General features: G+C 44.2%; 1 protein-coding gene across 2 annotated transcripts; it reads left to right on the plus strand.

Moving 5' to 3' along the window:
- The first annotated feature begins 4 nt into the window (after positions 1 to 4).
- On the plus strand, positions 5 to 11650 carry TUBD1 (tubulin delta 1). Of its 2 annotated transcripts, XM_039507383.1 has the most exons (9): positions 5 to 230; positions 1978 to 2172; positions 2962 to 3109; positions 3629 to 3845; positions 4928 to 5159; positions 7636 to 7800; positions 8454 to 8594; positions 9568 to 9751; positions 11304 to 11650. In XM_039507383.1, exons 2-9 carry the CDS (start codon positions 2001 to 2003, stop codon positions 11404 to 11406), a joined length of 1362 nt encoding a protein of 453 aa, XP_039363317.1. In that variant the 5' UTR covers positions 5 to 230; positions 1978 to 2000; the 3' UTR covers positions 11407 to 11650. The 2 variants fall into 2 exon arrangements, with proteins under 2 accessions (XP_039363317.1, XP_039363318.1); XM_039507384.1 differs by lacking the exons at positions 5 to 230; positions 1978 to 2172; positions 2962 to 3109 and having other exon boundaries at positions 3719 to 3840.
- Positions 11651 to 12231: the final 581 nt, after the last annotated feature.

Consider the following 12231-nt stretch of genomic DNA (forward strand, 5'->3'; position numbering starts at 1 on the left):
CTCGGTGCATGCGTATAATGTTAACTGAAGCCTGCGCACTGAAGCCCCCTACACCGCCTCCTGCTGGCTCAGAGCATGCGCAAGAGGTCTGTTGAAAGGCGGCTCTGTAGCGCTGCCGGAGGGGCCAGGAGGCTTGTTGTGATGGTAACGCTGCGCGCGCTCCCTGAGGGAAGGAGTCTTGACCTGCTGGGGCAGAATCCTGGCGTGAGACCGTGAGGGGCGAGACTCAGGTAGCGAGCTGGTCCTGGCGGGGAGGCGCTTGGGGCTGGGGTACGGTACGCGCCCTGTGCTGGCGTGGGGCGGCGGGGGGTTATGAGGGCTACACGGGACGGCGGGGATGCAGGACGGGGACAAAGAGGCATCGCTCTCCGCGTGGGAGCAGGATGGGGACCTGGGATCGGGGGGTGCCACGTACGTGGCTGGATGAGGGGGGCCTGGGATCGGGGGGCCCCACGGACGGGGGCCTGGGCTCGGGGGGCGCCACGTACGTGGCTGGATGAGGGGGGCCTGGGATTGGGGGGTGCCACGTACGTGGCTGGATGAGGGGGGCCTGGGATTGGGGGGTGCCTCCTACGTGGCTGGATGAGGGGGGCCTGGGATCACGGGGTGCCACATACAGGGGCCTGGGATCAGGGGGTGCCACCTACATGGCTGGATGAGGGGGGCTTGGTATGGGGGGTACCACCTATGTGGCTGGATGAGGGGGGCCTGGGATCACGGGTGCTAGTTCAACTCCTACTCCCTTCTGCCCTCCCCACAAAGATAGAATACAGTCATTCTCAACATTCTTGATAGACGGATTGGGTATTAAACTAGAATTTACAATTGTGGGAGTGTAATGAGTGGGCTATGGTTGGCTGCTTTAACAGAATGATACATACCAACTATTATAGTTTCAACTGGATGGATTATGTAAGTGTGAATGGCTTCTACGTGTCAGTTTAGCTTCCCAGAGTAATTCTTCTCATTGATCTAGCTTGGTTTCATCCACCCCTGTAATGCATGCAAGAATCTAAATTCACAGATTTGAAATGGGATCCTGTAGATCTTTCAGCAGCAGGTGCTTCTTTGCATCTGCAAGGAAGGGACTATTGGCAGAGTAATGCCCCGGTAGGTCATGTAGGCAGTGTTGGAAAAGATTTTGTTTCACCCAGAGGAGAATGTGAGGCTCTAATCTGTCCATAGTTGTATCCTGAACTAGCCTTTTATTTCTAAGATTTCCCACTGTTGCTACCACCAGTGCAGCTCCATCAGCGGGAGCATTAATATAATCCAGCATTTTAACTTCAGTGTCATTTAAATTTGGTGGTCTAGGCAACCTGCTAGTTTAAAATACCAGTGTCTGGTCTATTTTAGAGCTTCTACCATGGCTAACAACAGACTAACTGAACCACTGGAACTGCAGAAAAAGAAGCAGACGAGCCTGCAACAACACTGAATGCCAGTAATGTCTAAATGACAATAGAGTCTTCATGTGTCAGCTGAGACTTGCACGTATGAACAGATGGGGTAGCGCAGTTGTGCTTGAGCATTAGTCATTGAGGTTCATATTAGGAACCTTAGCCTTCAACCTGCAGTGTCTGAGGCAGTTAAATATAGGCCGGCTTTGTGTGACATAAAAGAGAGATATAAGTACCATGGAAAACCCAATTGTTCGTTTTTCTGATTGTCCTGAGCAGCAATTGGTGGGGAAAAAAATTCAACACCTGACCCCACTCAAACACACCACAGCCCCACTGTGGCCACTGTCAACACTCAATGATGGCCGCAGCCCCTTCAGAGGAGTTTCAGCCACTAAATCCACATAGCTGCAGGGTTTAAATAGTCTGGAAAACCGCACAGCTGCCCTTTGTACAAGGGAAATTTCACTGCCCAAACGTGCTTTTCATGGGTTATGAAACTGGTCCAAAGTCTTCCACTCTCTACAGCTTGATCAACCACAGTAAAAAGCACAAATCTATATTTTTTTCTTTTTAGGATTAAATCCAAGGTGAAGGAGAATGTCAATAGTCACAGTACAGCTTGGTCAGTGTGGTAACCAGATTGGTTACGAGGTGTTTAATGCTATCTGCAATGACTTCCACAGCACACATGGACTGTGCTCCAAGAAGGAGAATGAATCCTATCAGGAAGCTTGCAAGGAACGTTTCTTCAGTGAGGAGAAAACTGGAGGTACAATTTTTAAGGATTTTTTTTTTCATACCATACTGAGCCTGTTAGAAACATATGTAGTAATAAACAATACTTTGCATTTCTATTTAAGGATGTGCTTTAGGTATATTCATGAACTTACCATCTCAGCCCTGTTGTCATCAGCATTTAACAAATGGCAAAGCAGACACTGAGAGGTGAAGTGACTTGCCCAAGGTCACATACCAAGTCAGTGGCAGAGCTGGAACAGATTCCTGCAGTCCTGAACCCTGATTCTGTGCCTTAATCCCAAGCCCACCTTTCTCTTTCTTACAATAATAGAACTATTGCAGTGAGCTTTGTTTTTCTTGTTTTGTGCCTTTGATTGCCATCATACATTCAAGAGAACTAATAAAGAGCTTTTCTAGATGAGAAACATGTTTTTGTTCTTTCCAGATTTCTGTTTATTACACACGTTAGGTAGATCAGATTTAAGTACTGGGGCATGAAGCCCGTCCATTTCAAATGCTAGCTGACCTGAATGGTTTCCCTACCGAGAAGGACTCCTGTCTATGTAGAGTTTGCAAAATACGTTTTGGGATAATGAAAGGTTCTATGCAAATGTAAAGCTTTGAGGGTCAGATCCCGCTCACCTTATTCTCATGTACTGTCCCCCTGAAGTTAATGGGATGACTTGCATGAATAAGTATTATCTGGCCCTTCGTATGTTTTTATGCCTGTTATGTGAACATTGTTTTCTTGTTAAAAGGTTTAAGTATGATGCAGTCTTTTTGATTTTGCATTTTTTTTTCTCTCTCTCTCTCTCTCCAGTACCTGTTGCCCGAGCTGTGCTTGTTGACATGGAACCGAAAGTAATCAGTCAGACCCTCTCAATAGCTGCTAGGTCTGGCCACTGGAAATATGACCATCAGTCACACTTCTGTCAGAAACAGGGGTCTGGAAACAACTGGGCAAATGGGTATGAATGATCACGGCAAGCTTTGCTAATAATAATAATACAGCATGTGAATACTAAGCAACTGCCTAGACTCACAGCCATCCTCTCTTAGAAGCCGAACTGTTGCTGCTGTGAAGTAATACACTGCATGCATAACATTACCCTGATTTTACTGCTATTGTAGAGTGCTTGTGCTCTTTTTTGCAAGGAACTGAGATTGGTATTAACAGTGAAGACCTAATACTCAGTTACAGAAAAGTGACCAAAATGTCACCTAGACATGTAACTACTTGATTTGTGGATGCAGAGTGGAAGGCTAATTTAAAGATCAGGCTCTTACTGCAAAATAAATGGCACAACAGAAGAATTGAGGATTGTTCACTACAGGCACCATTGGTGACAGAAAGAGTTAGATAAATGGATCGGCATTTTTAAAAGAAGGAAAAACTACTTTATATATTTGTGTGGCTGACTTCATTGCTTTTGTTTTGCTATAAAGTAAGAATTCTTGCTCTTTGTGCTTTCTCTCTTATGCTGCAGTTACTCTGTTCATGGGCCCAGGTACAGAGAAGTTATCATGAACCTGGTACAGAAGGAAGCAGAGAAGTGTGACCGACTCAGTGGATTTTTCACAGTAATGAGCATGGCTGGTGGCACAGGATCAGGCATGGGAGCCTTTGTGACCCAGTGCTTAAGAGATGCTTTTCCAACCTCATTTATACTCAACCAGGTTATCTGGCCCTATGGAACCGGTGAGGTGAATGTTAAAGCTCCATGAGGGTTCTGCAAAATATTTAATCAGTATTAAAAGGCCAGTCTAGTGATAACAAAAAAACCCAACCCTACACTTGTTTTACCTTCTAGTGTTACAAATAACACCTAAAATGCCTATAACTGAAATATATTGGAGAAAGGGAGAGAATTGTTTCTTCGCAGTTTATTTACTTTGTGTATTTAATATCACCTCATGTATAGTTAGTTTCATTGTTTGCCTGTAGTCAGTTGCTGTGGGTTTTTCAAAAGTGAAAACAAAACATAATTTTTAAAATGTGATTGTAAAACTGCACGTCCCAACTATGAGACATATTTCACTAGTGCCTGAGGCTAACTAGTACGTATAAGGCCCCCATTTCCATAGTATGTGAGCACATCACAATTTTTCTCCATGTATTTATCGTTACAACACCTCTGTGAGACACAGAAGTACTATTATCTCTATTTTACAGATGAGAACTGAGGCACAGAGACACTGGGCTAGTGTACACAAGAAAGGCTTTGCCAATACAGCTGTAATAGAGACACAGTTTATAACCAGCATAAGGAGATCTTTTGCCAGTATAGTTAAACTGCCTCACCAAGCAACATGAGCTATGCAGACAAAAGGGACCTGAGGGCAGGGAGGGAGGTTTGCTGGCATCACTATGTCAGACGCGGGGGTGAATTTTTCCACACACCCTGTACTGACATAGGTATGCCAACAAAACTTTGTAGTGTAGACCTGGCCTAAGTGACTTGCCCAAGGTCACACAGGAAGTCTGTAGTGGAGCAGGGAATTGAAACAAGCCTCCAGTTTATTACATGGGAAGTATAATAAATACAGCATGATCCTACTGGTTCATTCTCAGTATATTGCTATGAATGCAGCGGTGGATGATAAGATCAAGGCAGGCTTTGTTCACTATCTAAGTGGAAGCTAAAAGTGTTGCTGAATTGGGTGCAGGATCTTGGTAAAGGGGGAATCAGTCACTCCATGAAGAATATCAAAAGAGGTGACATAAGTTACATAGACAAAAATTCTTAATTTAACTCATCCTTGTTGATGTGTGTTTGTGCTTCCAGGTAATTGTTCAAAACTACAACTCAGTTCTGACACTCTCACACCTGTACCAGTCAGCAGATGCTCTCCTTGTTCACGAAAATGATGCCATCCACAAGATCTGTGCTCAGCTAATGAATATTAAAAAGATCTCCTTCAGGGATGTAAATCAAGTAATTGCACATCAGCTGGGAAGTGTGTTCCAGCCCACTTACTCCTCAGAAGGTGCCTCACAGTATAGCAGAAGCCCACTAGGTATCTAATTATAATAATGCTTTCTGCCATCTAATGCTTTCATTTCAAGGATCTTGGAGCACTCTTCAAACTGCAAGCTAAACATCAGCCCCCTCTGTGAGTTGGGTATTATCTACTCTTTTAAAGATGATGAAACTGAGGCAGAAGGAGATTAAGTGACTTGCCATTGATCATGCATCAGTTTTGCAGCAGAGTTAAGAGTAGAGCTTCTGACACCCAGTCTCATGCTTTACCACCAAGTGATGCTTCCTCTTTCCAAGTGGCTGGTGTCAGCCTGGGACTAATTTACATTTTAGGTGAAACCATGTGCAAGTCAGTGGTTTTGTTTCGAGTTGTGGGGTTAGTTTAGAAATATATGCAAACTGAAACCAGATAAAAAGCCTTGCATAAAAAGCTGCAAACCAAAATTAGAGTATTCTGCTGATCTTGTTAGTGATAATACAGGTCTGTGGTGTGTCTCATCCTGGAATGAGAGAATTAATTTATCAATAGTCAGGGGTGGCTCTAGCAATTTCGCCGCCCCAAGCATGGCGGCACGCCGCGGGGGGCGCTCTGCCGATCGCCGGTCCCGTGGCTCCGGTGGACCTGCTGCAGACGTGCCTGCGGAGGGTCCGCTGGTCCCGCGGCTCCGGTGGTCCACTGGTCCACCGGAGCCGTGGGACCAGCGGACCTCCGCAGGCACGCCCGCGGAGGTCCACTGGAGCCGCCTGCCGCCCTCCCGGCAACCGGCAGAGCGCCCCCCGTGGCATGCCGCCCCAAGCACGCGCTTGGCGTGCTGGGGCCTGGAGCCGCCCCGTCTATAGTGCCAAGATTTGTGGTTGCTACCCAAAATTTCCACTTCGGCATTTTCCCATTGGTCCCTGCAATAATAGACTCGGAGTGCAGCCAGACAAATGCAGAGGAGGGTTTATTATTTTCTATACTCCATGTCAGACAGAAATGCGGGGCCGGGGGGGAGCGGGCTGTTTGTGTCTACATCCTTATGGGTGATAAGGAACACAGGGTCATTCCCTCTGTTGTGCCTGTTTCTGTGTATTTATGGTGCATCTTCATTGTTTTCCCCTTTTGCTACACAACCTTTACCATGAAGAAGGAGAAAGCAAGTTTCAGTTGTCTAATGAAACATGATTAAATGTCATAAGACCATTAGAATTGCCATATTGGTTCAGAGTAGCGGCCTGCCTCGTCCAGTATCTTTTCACCAACAGTGATCATTACCAGATGCTTTTAGAGGGAGGTGTAAGAAACACCCTAGCGCAGTGGTTCTCAAACTTCATTGCACCGTGACCCCCTGCTGGCAATAAAAACTACTACATGACCCCAGGAGCAGGGACTGAAGACAGAGCCTGCCTGAGCCCCACTGCGCTGGCTGGGGGGACTAGAACTGAAGCCCAAGGGCCTCTGCCCTGGGTGGTGGGGCTCTGGCTTCAGCTTCAGCCCCTGGCGGTGGGGCTTGGGCTTGGACTTCAGACTTGCTGATGCCCAGGGCCAACACCAGCCTTGGTGATCCCATTAAAATCGGGTCATGACCCACTTTGGAGTCCCCGACCCACAGTTTGAGGACCTCTGCTCCAGTGGACAACTATGGAATAACCTGCCCCTAGGGGAACTTTCTTCCTAACCCACATCAGTTAGTAGCAGGTTTTTGCCCTGACTCATGAGCATTTATAGCCCCTCTGAATAATTATCCTTGTTTAGTTTCAATTTTGCCCATTTCGGTGTCATGTCATAGCCTCATGGTCTTGTATTATGAGAGAGTAAATTAGTTTATCTTGTCTATTCTATTTGTTATTTGTATAGTTCTACCATGTCTCTGCTCTAAATAGTCCCAATTGCAGACAGAACTGGCTTTCTGCCTCTAATCATTCTCATTCTTTTTCTTTAAACTCCTTCGATTTTAGCTTTCTGTCTGAGATGCCTTCACTGGAATTGATTTATACTTTGACCTAACAAGAGCATTATAATACTATCACTGTTTTCCATCCCATTCTTTATACACCTCTGCCCTGATATAATGCTGTCCTTGGGAGCCAAAAAAATCTTACCGCATTATAGGTGAAACCGCGTTACATCGAACTTGCTTTGATCCGCTGGAGTGCGCAGCCCCGCCCGCCTGGAGCGCTGCTTTACCACGTTATAGCTGAATTTGTGTTATATCGGGTCGCGTTATATCGGGGTAGAGGTGTATAGTCCAGCATTTTTGCTTTTTTTGACCACCACTGAACAAGGAGCAGATTTTTTTCCAGTGATTTATCTGTGAGCTCTCCAGAGTGCTAACATGCCAATATAGACCCCAGTAAAGTGTATGAGTTTTTCACATTGTTCACTGTGATGTGTATGACTTGCACTTATCTACTCTGCATGTTGCCCCTCCATCTTGTGTCATTAGGTCCCCATGAAGTTCCTCACTATTGTCTCTCATAGACTAGCCTAAATATTATTTGGGCAGTCATGGCACCTGTTTTTTGATTCTCAGGAGACTTAATGGAGTCTTTAGTTCCCCATCCTGAATTCAAGATGTTGGGTCTTCGTAATATACCGCAGATGTCAGAGAACTCCCTGGAATACAGCACATTTACTTGGCCTGGGCTCATCAAACATCTAAGACAGATGCTTATTGCTAATGCTAAGATGGAAGAAGGTAAGAGGTGTGTGCACACCTTGGAAATCAGTTACTCTTTCAACATAAGTTTCTTTGTATGGAATAAGGTTTATTGCCTTTGGGAACTCACTGGATAGCTTTAACCAATTCAGAAAGATGTAGCCCCCTTCATCTAGACATCCCCATATACCCACCAGCTCCTTCAACTAATAACACTGCTGCCATAAGACCTTCCAGTTCCTCCCTGCTTTAGCTCCCAGACCGCTCAACTTCCATGATTCACTTGGAACAGCTGTTGGATTCCTAGTGTTGCTTTGTTTTTTTTAACACGTTAATCCTTGACAGGTGATGAACTGTAATATGGCTTCCAATTACATAGTTTAGGTGCCAGCAAGGCACAAGAATGGTGAACTGTTTCCTATGTGGTAGGAACAGTGACTGCAGTGGGAGATTTCCCTCCATAAGACCTGCAGGTTGAGCTCCCTTACCATCTAAGAGTCATGTAACTGCTGCTTGATCAGTGAGTGGACTGTGGCACACCCTTGGCCATACGTCCAGTGCCAGGTACTGAATATCACTAGCACTAGACTGTCTCCAAGTAGCCCGCAGTACCTCTTTCTGAATGCAGCCATATTTCACATCACATGATTGAAATATAGAGTTTTGTTTGTTTCAAAAACTTCTGTTTCTAGGTATCGATTGGCAGGTGCGACCACCATTGCCAGGGCATCCTGTCCCTCCAAAAGCCTCTCCAAGTAAGGCACTACATTTTAACACCTCCATTGCCAACCTGGTTGTCCTGCGAGGAAAAGATGTGCAAAGCGTTGATCTAGGTGAGAAAAAATACACAGTACATCAGTTATTCCTTCTTCCGTCTCCCACTGTTTTCATTGTGTCAGTCACCGGCAAAAGTGAAAAAAGCCGAAGGCTGCATACTTTAAAGATTAAGGTCAACATTCTCTCTGCAAACACATTCTAATGTCCAAGGCTGTGTTCTGCAGTCATGAAGGACTCCTATATTTACATACGTAGACGCTACACTGGCAGTGTCTATCAGGGCTTCCTAATGCAACCTGCGGGAAAAGAGAGGTACCATCAGACTGTAAAACTAAATTCTATCTGTGTGACAGGATTCGTTGCTATAGTATACTGCTACCTGGAAAGCTACTGAGCCGCTACAGGAGTGAGAGACATCGTAGCTTGCTTATCACAGAGCACTGAAGCCGTGCTGGGATACTTTTATATCCTGCCCTCACCACATTGTGTGGGAAAGAACCAGTTTGAATAGTTACACTTCTACTAGGCCCATCAGGTGGAAATATTGCTAGGAAGTCTGACTTGATCTGCCAAACAGCAGCTGAGGCTTTAGAGAACTGGTGGAACAGAGATACATTGAGGACTTACTGCAGCTGTTTTTTTCTTTCACATCATGGTCTTGTGAGATCACCCACCTCATTCTACACCACTCCCAAAGCCCCAGCTTCTAATTATTAGCTGGGACACAGTGGACATGAGAACAAATTTCAGTTTTCCTTTCCACTTAATGTTGGTTTGTGAGGTCGAATGGGCAGTATCTGCAGCAGCTCCGTGTTGCCCTGACAGGCACAGAACCAGTCATAAACTATCCTTTTTCAGGGTCACTTTTTAGTCTGTGTATTCATGCAGTAGATTTAAAGCAGAGGTTCAGAGTTCTAGCATACAATACTCAGTGTAACATGCTGATTGGAAAATTCTAGTTGAACCTGTAAAGAAAATCACTTGGTAAAACTTCATTAGTCAGAAAAGACTGCAATATTCCCATTGCAGGAAGTTTCAGAGATCCAGCATTGTATACATCCTGGCTAAACCCTCAAGAGGCCTTTAAAATATGGAAAACACCAAGAGCCTTTAACAAGTATGAAAAATCTGCTTCTTTGGTCAGCAACAGCCAGTTCCTGCTGAAACTTATGGACCACATTGTGGGGAAAGCTTGGAATATGTTTGCTTCCAAGTAAGTGAAAATAAGACTGTTAGTTTTTCATTTAGACTTTTCAATATTTTCATTGGAAGTAAATAGTTGCAAACACACGTCTCAGTTTAAAATGCTTCACAGATAATTCTGATTTGGGATAAAAAGGTATCTCTTAACAGTAAAAGAAACAGTGATACCAGCTTCATTACAGAATGTGTGTAAATATGGTGGTAGTTTTCCAGATAATGTTCTTGGGGGATTTGGGTATAGAAGCCTCTGCGTCACAGTTTCAAATCCAAGCCGGGCTGTAAGTGAGTGCAAGTTGCTGATCAACCCTGCTGTAAAATATGAGCACAATACATACATACAGGAGTACATCCATCCCTGCACAGAGGAGGAACAAAGCTCCCACTGATCAAAACGACTTAAGAGGAACTAGTGCTACATGGCTGATTTCCTAGAACACTGAACCAAATTCATTTCAGAGAAAACTTGCCAGAACAAATGTTTTTTTGCAGGGCACCCAAAGACAGTAAAACGAAGTCAGACCAGTGGCTATTCCCTTACCTTTGTTAAATGGGGGGTGGCCTGGAACCATTTCTCCATGGCACAATTGCTTTTTTCCCCCCAGCAGTCTCTGCAGAGGACCTTGAATGATGGTGGAGGCTGTTACCTCGATTCTGGAGGAACCAACTCTAGGGTTGAGGCACCATGGCAGAGCGGTGGGGGGCAGCTTGCACTACCTTTTTAGTATCCGTTCGGTAAATAGGACCAGTTTCCAGTGCAGTCAAGTTGGCACTTTCACCAGCACTAAAAACCCCCCAGTTACTTGTCCGTTCCAGAATATCCATTCTGAAATGAATAGATACAAACTCTTCTACTGATCACACGGTTTCTAGGTTGTATCCAGCCTTGCTGCTCATTCCAGGAAACAGTGAGATTCCTGGCTTGGTTCAAAAACATTTTGGGAGTTATGTTTATAAAGGCTCTGACCCCTGAGGTTTACTTTTCCTTAAAACCAGACTTTAAGTCAAAGAATAATTGCCTCTTTTCTTTCATCACACGAGGCCAAGATTATTGGGCGTCAGAGGGCAAGTGTCCAGGAAATGTGGGAATTAGCCACACGATCTGTGTGAATAAGAGCTGAATAGTTTTGTTCCTAAATTTATCATCTGTTAAACTCATTCAACAAACAGCAGTTTTACGTTTGTCCCGAAAAGACTACTTGACACTTTGCCCATCATAAATGAGTAAACTGCTGCCTCCAAGTACAATCATTGCTTTTAGTGGCTCTGCTGAGATTCAGAAACAAGCCAGAAAATGCTCTTTGCACTTCCCCAAAAGCCAGCCATTGAACTTGAAATTGTAGCAGCATACCTGAGGCTATAAACACTATTAGAACTGGATTATGTTGTACTGTCCAGTATGAACTACACAAGAAGAGTCCAAACAAACAATTCAGTTCTGGGTTACAAGGGTACAACCAGCTCAGGCTGATGCTGTACTAGGTGTCAGATTTTTAGGGACCAACGATTTGTAATGTTTTGCTGTCTAGTTCTCGGTTGTTTACCCAAACTCTTTGCCCCCTCAGAGCTTATGTTCACCAGTACACTAAGTTTGGGATCGAAGAGGAGGACTTTCTGGACTGCTTCACAACTCTGGAACAGGTTATCTCTAGTTATGCCAGCCTTTGATTTTTCAGCTACTTACAACTAGGGCTTTGTCAGGGGGAGTACACACTGAAAGGCTTTCTGTGTCAGCTTCCCCAAGTTGAAGTGGCTAAAGGAGGTGCAGGAGTGTAAATGCTCTTTTTGTTGTTGAAGGAATAGTTGTCTACATCAGGACTGAATCTATTCCTTGTCTCCCATACAGACAAGTGTATTTTGTATATAATGAATTTATACATTGAATATTTAATAAAAGTTTTATTTTTCAGTACTTTCTCCTTAATTTACTCTGATTTGAAGCCCCCTAACTTCTACTCCTCCTCCTCCTGGCCGTGCATATTTTTCCTGAAGAATTTCCATAGCCTGAAGTTTTTTTCAGGTTGAAATCTAGCATCTGAATTAATATTAACTGTCATGGTATAGTAGGACTGAAGGATGCTGTTAGTTACAGTACTAATACAATTTGACCTTTCACTTTAAACTTTACATTCTAATACTTGGCCTGAGTGTGTTTTACCAATAGCTACCAAAATACCCATTATCAAAGTAGTACTAATAAAAATAGCTAAGCATAATGTACCATTACGTATTTGCTAATATTCACTAAGGCCCCATTTGCTGTGCAGCAAGCTCGTGTTAAATTCTGTGGCAAGACTCCTGATCTCTGTGGCACTTCAATATGACAGACTGGAGATTCTGCAACATTTTTTTTTTAAATTGAGGTTCTTAATTCATATGAAACTGTATAATAAAGTTACATTAAGGAGACTTTGCTGATTATGGTAAATTCCATTTATTTTCTGCTGTCTCTATATTGTCCAATGTGCCACATTTAGGTCGTCAGTCTTTATG

Source organism: Mauremys reevesii, linkage group 20 (genome assembly GCF_016161935.1).
Source record: "Mauremys reevesii isolate NIE-2019 linkage group 20, ASM1616193v1, whole genome shotgun sequence".
In the NCBI taxonomy this organism is placed as follows: domain Eukaryota; kingdom Metazoa; phylum Chordata; order Testudines; family Geoemydidae; genus Mauremys; species Mauremys reevesii.

Bases quoted from the DNA above. Each gene is read 5' to 3' on its own strand.
- TUBD1 (XM_039507383.1), top strand. From the start codon at position 2,001: ATGTCAATAGTCACAGTACAGCTTGGTCAGTGTGGTAACCAGATTGGT. The intron at 2,173-2,961 runs GTACAATTTTTA...CTCTCTCTCCAG, and splicing joins CAGTGAGGAGAAAACTGGAG to TACCTGTTGCCCGAGCTGTG. The intron at 3,110-3,628 runs GTATGAATGATC...CTTATGCTGCAG, and splicing joins GGAAACAACTGGGCAAATGG to TTACTCTGTTCATGGGCCCA.